This window comes from Uloborus diversus, chromosome 6, assembly GCF_026930045.1.
Source record: "Uloborus diversus isolate 005 chromosome 6, Udiv.v.3.1, whole genome shotgun sequence".
NCBI lineage: Eukaryota > Metazoa > Arthropoda > Arachnida > Araneae > Uloboridae > Uloborus > Uloborus diversus.
Window position 1 is genome coordinate 168672057 of NC_072736.1, and position 15934 is coordinate 168687990.

General features: G+C 35.2%; 1 protein-coding gene across 1 annotated transcript in view; it reads right to left on the bottom strand.

Annotated features, from left to right (window-relative positions):
- The window catches only part of LOC129225066 (tyrosine-protein phosphatase 69D-like), a 331748-nt gene that overhangs the window by 215005 nt on the left and 100809 nt on the right, over nt 1-15934 (bottom strand). The window contains exon 6 of the mRNA XM_054859614.1: nt 4467-4686. Within this exon, the coding sequence (XP_054715589.1) occupies nt 4467-4686 (220 nt within the window). The remainder of the gene's footprint in view (nt 1-4466; nt 4687-15934) is intronic.

The window sequence follows — 15934 nt, forward strand, 5'->3', positions numbered from 1 at the left end:
GATGAGTCTGATTCCAGGTCGTCCCACCTCGCTGAACTCGAGAGACAACTCGGTGACTTGGCAAGACATCTGAGCAGCATAACAGCCCAAAAGAAACAAGAGCAGAAGTGCTGGAAATGCGGTAGTGAAGGACACCTGCGAAGGAGTTGTCCGGCTCGCCAAGCTACGCGAGGGAAGGAAATCACCACCACCAGAGCTCTGCAGATTTCCTCTTCTAGTAGTGGCAGTGATGGACTTTTCATTTACGCTCATGTAAATGGGAATCCTTGCAAACTGATTGTCGACACTGGAGCCAATGTGACAATCGTTAGGACAGATGTGGCTCGTGAATTTGGATTGAAACTGCTGTGGATATCGCCACGCGTAAGTCTCCAGACTGTGACAGGTGACAAAATTGAGATTGACGGTAAAGTGGACTTGGAAATAGTGTTTGGGAATGCCACCTACCATCATACGGCATTCGTCGCTAATATCACGGACCCCTTCATTCTCGGATTGGACTTTTTGAAGAAATATGACTTCACTCTCGACTTCAAGACTAATGAGCTGCACTCCATGAGAGAAGACATAGCCGTTTTCCCTGCAGAGAGTGATGTAAAATCCGCTCATCAAATAATAGCTCAAACAGATTTATCGATTCCCTCAAGGTCAGAATCATTAATACCTGGCTCCCTTGAAGAAAGCAATAGTTTTCGATTTGGACTCATTGAATACCCTAACCTAAGCAATAACCTAAAAGGAGTGCTGGTAGCATCTACGCTTGTGGACCTTTCCAAGGATGTAATTCCTGTAAGAGTCGCCAACGTGAGTGAAAGGCCAAGGAATATTCGGAAAGGTGAAGTGTTAGCAACTTGTACTCCAGTAAACTGCATCATTAGAAGAATCAATTCCCCCGAAACTGTGTCTTCTGAGTCCTTGACATCGAAGTTAATTGGGAGTGCACCCTTATCGAAAGATCAAAGAACTGCTGCGGAACAATTGGTGGATGACTTTAAGCATCTGTTTTCATCTACATCGGAGGATGTTGGCCGTACGAATTTAACGCAGCATAGGATCTACACTGGAGAACACCCACCTATTAAACAGCATCCAAGACGACTACCGTTCGCCAAGAAGGAAGAGGTTGAGACCCTCCTGAAAGAGATGAAGGAGAATGATGTAATCGAACCCTCATCCAGTCCTTGGGCCTCTCCCATCGTCTTGGTCCGAAAGAAAGATGGCTCCACCAGATTTTGTGTTGATTACTGACGGCTGAATGAAATCACCAAGAAAGACAGTTACCCTCTTCCACGGATAGACGACACCTTGGACACTCTTTCCGGACACAAGTGGTTTTCGACCCTGGACTTGAAGAGCGGCTACTGGCAGGTTGAAATACACCCTGACGACCGAGAGAAGACAGCGTTTACAACTGGACAAGGCTTTTGGCAGTTTAAAGTTATGCCCTTCGGCCTCTGCAATGCACCAGCTACGTTCGAGCGTCTTATGGAGACAGTGTTAAGAGGACTTTCCTACGAATCCTGTCTGGTCTATTTAGACGATATCATCATCGTGGGACGCAGTTTCGAAGAACATCTGGCAAATCTTAGGAAGGTGCTGCAAAAGCTTAAGGAAGCCAATCTGAAGTTAAGCCCGTCCAAATGTAATTTGTTCCGCCGGGAAGTGAACTACCTTGGTCACATCATCTCTTCTGAGGGTATTCAAACCGATCCAGAAAAGGTGTCTGCTGTCAAGAATTGGAGTCGTCCCGAAAACATCCATCAGTTGCGAAGTTTCCTGGGGCTCTGCACCTACTACAGGAAGTTTGTAAAGGGTTTTTCCAACATTGCACGACCTTTGCATAAGCTGACGGAGAGCAAGCAAAAGTTTGAATGGTCCAAAGAATGCGAAGATGCATTTCTACGACTGAAGGAGGCTTTAACATCAACGCCTATCCTCGCCTATCCTCAGCCTGAAAAATCCTTCATCCTGGACACTGATGCGAGCAACGAGGGCATCGGAGCTGTTTTATCCCAAGAAATTGACGGAAATGAACATGTCATCGCTTACTGGAGCAAGTGCTTATCAAAGTCGGAGCGAAATTACTGCGTCACCAGAAAGGAGTTACTGGCCATAGTGAAAGCTGTAGAACACTTCCATCATTACCTCTACGGCCGAAAATTTTTGCTTCGGACAGATCATGCCTCCTTAACTTGGCTTTTGAACTTCAAAAATCCGGAAGGCCAGATAGCCAGATGGATACAGCGGCTCCAGGAATATGACATGGAGATCAAGCATCGAAAAGGGTTATCTCACGGTAATGCTGACGCTTTATCAAGGAGACCCTGTCCTGAGAACTGCCACTATTGTTCCCGAATCGAGAAACAGTATGGAACGACTAGCCCTACCGCCTATCAGGTGACAGTGACTCCAACATCATCAGAACCTGATCCATGGAGTGACGACCAAGTTCGAAAAGATCAACTTGAAGACCCCGACATAAAACCAATTTTGGAGTTCATGGAAAGTGGAAGTCGCACCGAATCCGTTACAATTTGGCGCCCAACGTGGGGATTGTACTGCCCGGGACGTGCAGTCCTTAGGAAGGGGGCAATGTTACAAATCCTGTAAATAGTAATTATTGTAGTAACGTAACCTGTAAATAATTTCCCGTAATGAATATACAACCCCTTAACATATGGCTAAAGTATACAACCCCCTATTCTTTTTATTTTCATTGATAAAATTTGATAACGGTCTACGCATTTCTCGAAGCAGAAAGAATGTTGTAGAAAGTTCTTGGATGTTTATAAAAGCCGTTAGCGATGGATAAACGGAGAGTTTTCGATTCAGATTTCGAACTGTGAGTTTGTATTAGCTCTGTTTATAGCGAGGAATTTCGCTGTGTTGTTTTCGTATTTGGAAGTAAATACGTGTGTAAACGCTGAGTTTACGGTGTTGTGTGATAATTGCTTAATTGCTGATGAATAATTTAGCAGTTGTCGAAGATCTTTCTTGTACATAGTGTAAATAAATTTCCTGTGTTTTTATCAAGAACTGTGTTTTCATTTCAAGAAAGTGGAAGTCGCACCGAATCCGTTACAATATTACCGTAGAACAAAATGAATAACCGAGAAAGAATTTACTTTATTCCTTTTATTCTCAGCTGAAAGGTTTCGCCAAATTTGTTTAGGGTTATAGTATTAGTATAGTGCGAGCAGAGTAGCCTTGGCGAGATTTCGCGTTTTTAGTTAAACCATTTTTAATTTTTATCATGAGTGGAATAAAATGGTAGTAAGATTACAGAATTCGATAAGTGAAAAGAAATAATGGTCAATCAACTGAAAAGAAAACTACTACCATATATCCGTGAGAATTTTGTTGATGATTTGCATAACATGACACAATTAAATCGTAACTCAGAAATTAGAAAATCGAAACAGAAAATTTTTAAATGAACCGATTCGGGAATTCGAGAGAAATAACTCAGCTACAAATGGAAAAAAAATAAGCGCTAGCCAAGCAAGGCAAAAAAGTATCATCTTCTTTCGATAACAATTTGTAATGTCACATTGAATTTTCTAGCATTAATTGCTATTCTTGTCAGGACACAATTATTATTTAGTTTCATCAAGAATTGATAAATATCGAATTCAACATCGTGGAAATAGCTGCTTAGAACTACGAACTACGTAGTTTGCATTAATCTTTGACGTTTAGTAATGCTTCTTGAATTCTCATTTCTTTCTACGTGGGCCAGAATATCCACAAGACTTTGAAAATTAATTTAAAAAGAATAAAGCGAAAAAATCATACGTACGAACAAAAATCACAACACTTTTAGCATTTTTTTCGTTACCATGTGCGTTTGTTTTAGTTTTCAATTCCGCCATTAGACAGTGACTTCAGTGCCCCCTATAGTTCGTTGGAGTTGCGAATAGATTGTCGTCTGCGTATTTCTCGTGATTTTAATTGTATGGAAATGATCGGAAATATTATCTCAATGATTTAAAATTTTTAACTGTTGCCATCTTATGTTTGTTGACAAATAAAATATTTGTAATTAATTCAAGCAAGGCTTTTAAAATAACTTTCAATTTTCGCTCTTTTCTTTGCTTTTGCAATAATTCAGACATTGGGATGGTCGTCAAGTTTTCGCATGCGTAATTTTGTTTTTGTTAGGAATATTGCTTTCTCGTTAAGCATGGGGAGGGATCAGAAAAAGGAAAAATATAGAAGAAAGTTTCGTAATGGCCACAACATACTATTTTTTTTTTAAAGTGTGAAAGGTCGCGGATAATCAACCCTGCGGATAATCGAGAGTTTACTACAGATTTATTTGATTCATATTGATTGCTTGTACAACGTGACCAATAAGTTCTCTTGCGAGTTCAAACTGTTATTACAGTACCACAATTATATCTCGCGAAAAAGTTTCTTAGTGTCAACAGGCTTCAATAGCAGAAATGAATATTGATTAAGCTTACCTGAAGGTGGAGAAATACAAGATGATTTGTCTGTAGATCTGCTGACTGGTCCACAGCCTGCTCTGTTGACAGTACAAACTTTCACTGCATATTTTGTGTTGGGGCGGACGGTCCTCTTAAAAACTTGACTTTCTTTTGGAACTTCATTGAATTCCTCGAAGTTGTCTGGCACTATGAAGCCGCTGTCGTTCCTGTAGCGGGTATTTCCTTCCAAAGTTATCTGTAAGGATGAATTTAGTTACACACATTTTTTAAGTCAATAATTTTAAACATCAGTCGATAGAAATAGGAAATACAGAAATCCTTCGGTGTGCCCCTCACTCTTTTATATCAGGGGTTTTTCTTTGTCTGAAAAACAGAAGTTGAAAATTCTTCGCTTTAAATTTTACACAACTAATATAAGGTGAAGAAACCTTTGAGAAGAGAAAGACTCCACGTCGAGTGATAGATTTTAAAGCGAAGCATTGGAAGAAATCAGGTTTCGTTCGCCGGTTTCATGCAAAACGTGTCAACCATTCGTCGTTGTTGAGTCACGTGACTTGAGGTCTTTGCCCAAGCTTTTGCTTGGCCAATGATTGGACTTGACCCTCCATTTACTAATTGGATGCTTCACTTGCCAAATCGATTAACACCATAAAACAAAAGTTCAATAAAAGTGATGAAGAAGATGGTGTTATATCCGTAGGAGTGAATAGGCCCTCGTGTTACATTTTCTGCCATCACAGGATCTGAAATGTACTGAACCAAAAGTTTAACATAAATTCACATTCTAAGCATTGATTAAGCACTATTAGGGGGACGGTGGACCTTGAAAGCTTTTTCTTTTATTTATTAATTTTGAAATGTGAAACTGGGTATAAAAGTTAGTAAGTTTATTAGCATGCAAAATATCAAGCAAAAAAAGAGCAACAAAATAAAAATTTAGTAAAAAATTAAAAAGTTTGAAATTTAAAATAAAAACTTTAAAATGCTCCATGCGACTCAATTTTTGCTTTTTTCTCAAACAATTAGTATTTTATCAGAGAACAGAAGATTGCCAAGAACTTTGGGTATCCATTTAAGGATTGTTCCATTATTAACTGCACAGTATTTTTTTTCGCGTAAAGCAATAGTTTTTGTTGCGAATATTACATAAAAATCAAAACTTTAATATTTTTAAGCAGCATAAAATTCTCTTAAACCTTAATGCATACCCAGTTTTATCAAACTACTACCAAAGTAGCATATTCTGAAATTTGAAGCATATCGAACAAAAATTAAGTCGCATGGAGCTTTTTTCAATCTGTGTCAGCATCGAATTTTCCAGTCCGAGGTAAATGACGTTAAAGTCTAATTTCACCTTCATTTCATGATCTTCGTATTTTAATACCTCCCGAAAAATATTTTCACGATGATTAAATATTTGACATTAATACCAATGTAAGAATTTATTGAAACTTAGTTTACATGTTTGACACTTAGTTTTACTTAGTTTTTCGATTTTGTTTACATGTTTTACAACCATTTTAATCGAAAACACGCTCTGTTTACTTTTTTTTTAAACGCATATAACTTCGCGATAAAACATCAAATCAACAAGCTGTTTTTTCATACGATTCAGCACACTTCATACATTGTTACTTCCACGGAATAAAAAAATCATATTTTTGACCGATTTGAGCTATTTGGAAAAATGAGGATTTTTTAAAAAAGTGGAGTTAATCGATTATGCAACCGAGGCATCCAATTCCTGCTCTAAGGAACAAACCAAAGTATTTCTTACGAAAAGTATTTTTTTATCCTTCATATAGTCAAGGGGGAAAAATGTATGTTTTCTATTCACTTACAATAGTTCACCTAAACAATACAATTTTATTGCTGCGTTTGACTTCCATTTTATTAAAAAAAGAGCTAAAATATTTTAAATTGATTTTCCTTTGAAAATAAATTTGATACTCCTCTTTTGTTGATTTCATTAAGATGCCCTCCAATGTAATAATAAACTAAATTTTTGTAATTGCTCACATCATTTACTGATACGTTCGCTTACACAAAAACTTTTTTTTTTACTCACCTCTCTTATATCACACTAGCTTGCGTTGCTCGGCTTTGCCCGGTTTACTTTGAAAATAAAAATTGTGTCAAGTGACGTATATTCAACAATCAGGCTTAAATAAAAGAAAAAAATCCATCATGCAAAATTTCCCCTCCAAACAATGATAACAAATATTAAAATAATTTTAAGAAATTTAAATGAGAAAGATGGATTTAAAACGCGTAACCATGGAAACACAATTTAAAATAAGTTTAAGAATTGAAAACGAGAAAGATGGAAATAAACAATGGATTCAAAAAGCGTTACCGTGGAAACGGAAAATAAAATGGTTAAAAACTTGTATAGAGAACAGATTTTTGAACTTCATTTAATTCGCTTGTAACTTTTTTTCTAATGGTGATAGAGAGTTAAACTTTCGACCATAGGTCGAGTTAGATCCAAAGTAAAAAAAGCCGTTCTTTTCAGTTCTGTGAAAAAGAGAACTGTGGGACAATTCCTTCACTTTTTATTCATAGATTTAATGAAGAAAATAGTGCCTAAATTTCAGCTAAGCCTAAACAAATTCGAGCTAAAAATCCAAATAACTCCCGTTGGAATTAAGTTAGATCATTGAAACAAATTGCATAGAACGCGGAAAGTTCTACTCTTTCCAACGATATGTAATATTAGTATATGCAGGTAATTTTTCTTCACCATAATTGGGAATTTATGAGAAAATTGGGCCCAAATTGGAATAAAAAAGAACTATTCATCGAATTTTTTTCGAACTAGTCTGCAAATCTTTTCGGGACTTAAAGGAACAAACTGTGAAAATTTCATCGAAATCGGCCGGCTAGTTCCCGATTTTTGCGAGTTCAAACGCACAGACGCTTTTTGGGGACTTCATTTTATTCTATGTAGAGATTTTTGAATGTAACGCGCTTTTTTCTTGTCTCCTGAAAAATGCGTTATTACGAGAGTCTACGATACGAAAATTAATTCTTTAAAAGCTCAACAAAAGGGGTATTCACATAATCAAAAATCACGGTAAATTATGTACGTGGCATCACACACACACGTTCAGAAATCTTTGTATGTTCTAAATCTTATTCTGAAATATTAAAGGGAAAAAAGTTATAACCGATTTCGTAACATCATGTCTGCTGTGATCCCTTTAAATTTCCTCCGGTAGTTCACATCCATTAAAAACTTTAAATGCGTTTTTCTCAGTTTCTATTTTTTACATCTTTGGTGTATTTAAAGTGCAAAGGCTTTTTTTGTATTTAAGATAGCAATTTGAAATTTTTTGCACATGTTTATAAGTATTTGCCTCACATAATTGGGTATTTTTGAAACTCTAAGTGAAACATTTTTTTTTTTAAATCGAACTTTAAAATAAGAGATTTTTACCAATTTTTTAGACATACTGTATAAAAAAAATCATAAATATTTTTCTATCGCTCTGATATTTTAAAAAATACCTAGTTTTATGTAAAAGTGTTTGAATAGTGTTTTAAAAAAGGAATGGATTCGATACGACAAAAATTGTAGAAAGAGATAAATTTTTGAATTTTTTTTTTAAAAAGCTAAAAATTTTACATTAAATAATGAATTAACACGGCTTTTTTTGCTAAATTGTTTTATTGTATTAAATCATAAACATAAAATCATAAAAAGTTTTGAGTTAAAATGAATATAAATTTTTTTTTGATGTTTGGTACCGCGTCCCCTTAAGCTGCTACGTGATATCACGTGACTTGACTCGAAGAAGATAATTCATACAACGTGGGATGTTCATTAAAATATCCTCTTTATGGCCACTAGAATGTTTTTAAAAAGTTACTCTCATTTTCTAGGGTACGGTGAACTGAGCAGCCTGGAAGCGTTTAATTACAGTCACTCAAAATAATAGCCGAACAAAAATACCATTGCATGGTGTTTGATAACTGAATTAGTTCCTAATTTTTCACAAAAAATAAGTCAGGTGAACTATAATAAAAATGTCATGAACTGATTTTAATAGAATTTGAATTATTGTGTCTTAAGATTTGGTCGGAACCTTGGGGGGGGGGGGGGGTTTCTATACTGCACTATGGTAAAGATTTATATGAGAATGTTTTTGTTTGAAAATGAGAATTATAAAAAAAAAAAAAAACAGTTTGAACCCTATTCAGAGAGCCTTATATAAATAATAGCTAATGATCGAGTAACCCGCGTGTGTTTCAACAATGAAACTGACATGATAATGTGTTTTTGTTTTTTGGTAATGTTTAACACATGCAAGGAAAAGGCTAAACTGGATCCGGTAAATTAAAAACTGTTTTACGGGTAGTATCATTTCAAGAGAATGAAGAACATGTAACGCTATCTACTGGAATTTAAGGGGGGAGGGGGGGGGGAGAGAGTTTCTATCAAAATATCAGGCAATGATTTAGTTCAAATATTACAAGCACCCGTCACTGGTGACTTTCTAGTTTTAATATAATTGTTGTATAATTTTCAACGATTTAAAATGATTCTATTGCTTTCTCTTAAATAATAACAAATTATGTTTTTATACCCATTCAATCCCACACCTGATCCTACCTCATTTTATTGGGAAAAAGGCTTCAAATGACTGTTTTATGAAATAGTGATAAACTCAGTCAGAGGTTTGAAAAAATAATAAATTAATTAATTAATAATTATAAATAAATAAATAATATATTTTTTTATATGAATTATTTTGTTTTACCGTTAACACAAAAATATAGTAATCAGATATATTTAATAGCAATATAAGCCTTGTTACGATAAAGCCTTTGTTATTATTTAAGAGAAAGCAATAGAATCATTTTAAATCGTTGAAAATTATACAACAATTATATTAAAACTAGAAAGTCACCAGTGACGGGTGCTTGTAATATTTGAACTAAATCATTGCCTGATATTTTGATAGAAACTCTCTCCCCCCCCCCTCCCCCCTTAAATTCCAGTAGATAGCGTTACATGTTCTTCATTCTCTTGAAATGATACTACCCGTAAAACAGTTTTTAATTTACCGGATCCAGTTTAGCCTTTTCCTTGCATGTGTTAAACATTACCAAAAAACAAAAACACATTATCATGTCAGTTTCATTGTTGAAACACACGCGGGTTACTCGATCATTAGCTATTATTTATATAAGGCTCTCTGAATAGGGTTCAAACTGTTTTTTTTTTTTTTATAATTCTCATTTTCAAACAAAAACATTCTCATATAAATCTTTACCATAGTGCAGTATAGAAACCCCCCCCCCCAAGGTTCCGACCAAATCTTAAGACACAATAATTCAAATTCTATTAAAATCAGTTCATGACATTTTTATTATAGTTCACCTGACTTATTTTTTGTGAAAAATTAGGAACTAATTCAGTTATCAAACACCATGCAATGGTATTTTTGTTCGGCTATTATTTTGAGTGACTGTAAGTTTTAGGGATGTCGTCTCCCAACTCCGACTCCTGTACCCTAAAACTAGTCAGACTCCGACAACTCGACTCCGACTCTTACTCCGCAGTTTCGACAGAAATTCACAGGGGAAATGTCCGACTCGGACTCTTGGAACTTTAAAGTCTTCAACTCCCGACTCCAATTCCTTCACCCCAAAATCATCCGACTTCGACTCTGCAGCCCTGATTTTTACTGTGAACTAATGTTTGTTGATATGATTTGTTTTTATTTTCATTCTAAAGTTTTAATTTATGAATTCTATTTTTGGCATTGGCGAATAAAACGAAATTTGGAGTACTTTATACCATAGACTAATAATAATAGACCGAGCTATGGCAACCCTTTTGCTGCTCATAAACCAAACCATGTGACTGGTGGATATCCTAGCAACAGCAGGCGTTGATCGTAGCAGACGATCAACGCCCGAGAGAAATAAATATAATGGATGGAACACGGAAGAATGATCTTTTATGGACTCCCGATTTGTAAATTTGTTATTCTAAGTTGTAAATATTTTGTTAATATAGTGAGTTTTTCGTTTAGATAGTATTGTGCATTTTCTTTAGTCAATTTCAATAACTCTCTAAGTAATAAAAGATGCAAGCGACCAAGAAGAATCAGCAAACGGTAAGATTTTTACCTACAGTTTCAATTTAAGATACCGATTAGTACATTTTTGCGTTAACGCAAAACGTTTACGCCATTTCGTTTACGCCAACGCCGACAGCTCAAATGAAATAAAAGTTGCCGAAAACTGATCAAAAACTACTACTAATGTCAAAATAATGCATAACTAAAAGAAAAACAGTTCAATCTCTGCACCTGGAAGTTTTTTTTAATGAAAACATTGTCTTAAAATACATGTCGAGTGCCAAACTATAGATAATGCATTTTCTTTAGTCAATTTCAATAACTCTCTAATCAATTAAAGATGCAAGCGCCCAAAAAGAATCGGAAACGGTAAGATTTTTACCTACAATTTCAATTTAAGATACCAATTAGTACATTTTTGCGTTAACGCAAAACGTTTACGCCATTACGTTTACGCCAACGCTGACGTAGCAGTTCCAAATGAAATAAAAGTTACTGAAAACTGTGATCAAAAACTAATTACTAATGTCAAAATAATGCATAACTAAAAGAAAAACAGTTCAATCTCTGCACCTGGAAAAAAAATTATAATGAAAACACATTACGTCTTAAAATACATGTCGAGTGCCAAACTATAGATAATGTTGCCGTCTAGCAACCATGCTGCCAATGTTTTCGCCAAGACTCCCACCAGTGACATGATGTATCCATGAACCAATTTTTTCATCAGCAAGTCCGGGAAAGCTCGGTCTACTCTTATTATTAGTCTATGCTTTATACTTTAACATGAAGAGCTGGGCAGATGATTTTTTTCATGATGAAAATTATTTCTTGAAACTTTCTTTTTTACTTCTTATGTATTTTTAATGAGTAATGATAAAATGATCTTCAACCTGTCGCACCCCGGCAAGGAAAGTGCACAACTCAAAATTTTGGAAAAAAACGTACTAATAATTGATTTAAAATTAAATTTAATATTTTTTCTTTTCACAAAATTCGCACAAAGGTAGCTTACATAACTGGTACGTGGTGGCGTTAAAACGATATAATCAATGCTGACACATAATTAAAATTTCATAATTTGGAAGAAACATTTCCGATCTCTAAGTATGGTACTTTTGATTAGGGCACCAAAAACTTACCAGTATCACTCACTCATGGGTGGAGAAAGAAAGCAGCCTTCGTTATTTGCAAGAACTTGAGCACCAAAAAAACTGCTCTGTGTTCCGTAGTGAGCTAATAGCCATAGATGAAGCCCTAGACTCTCTAGAGCTTCTCCCCCACGAAACCGAAATCTGGATACCTTCTGATAGCAGAAGAGCAATACAGCACCTGACCAGATGGCAAAGTGTGAGAGATAGTGTAGGAGTTTCAATACTCACAACAAACTAAAACAACGTTCCGTCTCTCATCAAACTCACATGCAGTGGATCCCTTCCCATGTGGAAATTGAGGGTAATGAGATCGCGGATACCTTGGCGAAAGCTAGTGCTGCTGAGGTCTCAGAGCCAACGGCATCACTCACCTTTCAGGAGATCCACTCAAAGATTAAACACCGGGATAATATCACTTGGATTGTCCATCCAGAACGCCATTGGTACAGATGTTCACGACCTGGTGGCTGCCTGATCCCTGGGTTTGACAGACAGGAACAAACAACTCTTGCCCGTTTTCGTAGTGGACATCTTAAAACTTTAAAATTTTCGGAGGGGTCGAAGACCTTTCAGACTTTTTCCAAGTGTTCTGTTGAGAGTTGAGCAGGCTTTGCCTGACCATATACTGTCGTGCCTGGGGCTCTCCACACTGTTAAAAATTTTCCGGAAAATTTACGGTAATTGTTACTGGCATCCATGTTGCCAGTAACTATTACCGTAAAAATCAAATGTTACTGTAAAATTTTACGGTTTCCTCGGTAGGCCACAGCAACCAGTTGGCGCTGGGATCGCTTATTTCTCCGGTATAAATTACCGTAAAAATCAGCGATGCGTCGGCGATGCAATTTTACAGTAACAATTACCAGAAAATCTTCCTGAATTTTTAACAGTGCTGGAGGGATTTGACTGAAGACCCAGTGACAGTGCTGGATTTCTTGAGAGTAAACAAACTCACGGACCTGGTCTAGCACTGCTGACCATGAGGGCATGCAACAACAACAACAAAACTTACCAGTAAACATCACATCATAATGTTTTTGCCTATGCTGTAATATTTGAGACTAAATCACTTATAATCTAATGCGTGAAACCTTTATTTTCTTCAATGCTGTTTTATTCTATTTTCTCCGTAAATGTAAAAGAACGAAGAAAGAAAAAAGCATGGAAAAATACTTAAAGCATCTTAAAAATATTGCTGTAAACAAAAAAAAAAAAAAAATCAAAAATAAATTAAATAATTAAATAAATATCGAAAAATTAAAAATTGGAAATTAGGGTTTTGAGAAGAGCAAACTGTGTGTCTGTCAATCTTTTTGGCCTCTTCCCCTCCTCCAAAAAAGTTTTGAGTAAATAGTCCAACTTGAACAAACTTTTTTTGAATATAATTGTCACAAGTTTTTTTTCTCGCAGTAGTTTTTAATTTATAATGCAAAAAAAAAAAAAAAAAAAAAAAAAAAAAAAAAAAAAAAAGGAAAAATCTCAAGATTCAAATTTAACCAATACACAAGTAACGTACCCTGAAGATGTCACAGAAGGCAAATTCTATTATTTTCAACAAGGAAAGGTATTATTACCTCTTCAACAAAACCAATTTTAAAACCAAGTACTGAGTCAAACCAAAATTACCCGAGATAGTTTTCATTTTTGTCTGAAGTTTCAAATTCCAGCGTTAACTAGAAGATCACATCCTTCATTAAGGGTTTACTTCTACTCATTAGTGAAATAGCAAAAAATAACGAATGTAATCAACAAGGATGATAAATATTTATAGCGGATACAAGATTGCATCAAAAGCAAAAGAAAGAAAAGACTTAACACAAAACGAGAACAATTAGTGCTAATTAACTAATTCACTGCTTGAAAAAATAAATAGAAGTAATTACGAAGCAAAGAGCAGTCTATTAGCATTATCATGATTTTAAGAGAGATCTTACGTGCTATCGTATTACAGTTTTGTAATTAAATTATTTATATTTCTTAAATAATCATTTAATTCTTCGCTTTGGAGAAGTTAATGATGGATGAGGTTTTTGTTAGGGAGCATGAAAAATGTTTTGACAGTTTCTTTCTTTTTTTCTGACAGAGCAGATATGAAGATTTTAGATTTTACACGTACTTTACAAAATACTTTGTTCGTACTGGTTAGGAACCATAGATGTAGTATAACTAGATACACAACTCCGTATCGGCAACCACTGGCCGCCATTGAATGCAGCATGATTGGCGAATCTCGAAATAAATCGGCAAAAGCTGTTTGCATCGCAAAAAACGAAGGCCTTCCCCGTTCGTTGAAATTGGCAATCGTTTACCTAAAAAATTTAACACTAAAACATTCTTATTGAAATTTCACACAGGATTTTTTAAAATCGATTTTTCAGACGCTTGTCCGTTTACTGGATGGTCTCGTTTGTTCGTGGAACTTGTTTCTCGTTGTGCATCTAGTTCATACTATATCTATGGAAGAGAATATGAGAAAAACTATTAGTGATTTAGAGGCTTACTCTGGGACTCACACGGAATCATTTTGCTTCGTATTGACGTCATAGCTCCTCCCTCAAACCGTCTTCATACAAAATTTTCCCACAGAGAGACGATTTGAGGGAGGAGTTATGACTGGATGATTATAATTAAATTAATTTTTTTAATAAAATGCCTACATGAACTGTGAAAAGCCCAACGCAATTACGCCAAGTTCACTGTTGTTCAATCTTAAAATAAGCCAACTAAACTGGAAAATGAAGGCTTTGTTAGCACAGTATCAGGACCTAATGTTCCGCAAACAGAACTATGTTTATCCTTAACGGAGAATTGGTTGCTCATGAAATTAAACTTGGATGCGATGAATGGAATCTCGGAACAGCGGCTTATGCTAAATGCACCTAATGGTAAATGTAGCGATTTAATGATTAGCTGCTGATGGTAAACTAATTGCGAATGGGGTGGTTTCCTTCAGTCAAAAGTACTACTTTTAGTCACTGAAATGGATAGAACGAGCAAAAAAATAACATGGACCCAGAAAATACTTTCATTTTTCCCAACAGTTTTTTTTTTTAATTAATTTTTTAAAATGTCCGATTTTTCAAACAAGGCGTGGTCTTGATGACGTCACAAGTGATGCACTTTGCAGCATCTTTCTACGACGTTTCCACGTTATGATAATCAAGGAGCGAATTAAAATTGCGCTCTACGTTGCCAATACACGTGAGTAAAGATGCGAATTAAATATTTTGCACTGTGAATGGCAATACCAAATGGCATTTCATCATTTGTGATGTCATCGGCAGAAGCCGTCAGCAATGAAAGCGCTCCGATTTAAGTAATTTCTTTTTAAATATTAAACGTAAACAAATTATTAAAAAAAATGGTCAGATCCTATATTTTTAAGCATGCTCTTTCGGAAAAAAATACTTTTAAAATTTTGGAAACGACTCCATTGTGGACAAATTTTTATAATCCGCTGTTATATCCACGGTTTACACACTATTCCATTCCTGAAAATGAAATTCCAACTGTAATCGTTAAATGGGCATAATTTAGCATGCTGTAAATCACGATCATAAAAACTGCTGATTTTTTTTTTCTGACGATGTGCTCTAACTTTTTATCTCACATTATCAAGTTTCGGAAGTAAGATACCATTTTAAGCATTTTTTTTTCACTCTATCGGAGAAAAATAAACAAAAAATTCACATTTTGGCTGTTTTCAAAAAAATATTTATATAAAACAGATTTTAAAATTCCTCCTGTCACATAGAAACAAGGTGTTTTTTAAAAATCAGAGTAAGTTCACTGATATGTTTTTTTTTAAATTTCAGTCAGTTCCCATGTTTTAACATTTTTTTTTAAATCATTCAAAATGTATTTCGACAGTTCAATTATACCACTGAATTCATAAATAACAAAAACAGTATTCTAGGAGGAAATATCGTTTTAAAAAGTACACTTTGCCTTGAGTGTTACAAAATACTTTCTGGTTTGCATCAAAAAGTTTAGTAGTTACCCGTGAAACTGCCGCAATGGAATTTTCATTACAAAAGCATATCATAATAATAAAGCCATATTCTGTCTTGGCACAGATTACATATGTTATTAGAATTTCCCGAATAATTTGACACGTAATTTATGTTCTCTTGCTCGCCTATATTTTTTAACGTAATACAGGGTGTTTCAAAATGAATAGCGGGGTTTTAGCATGTTATAATATTTATTACACCGAACTTACAGCCACAAGTGATAT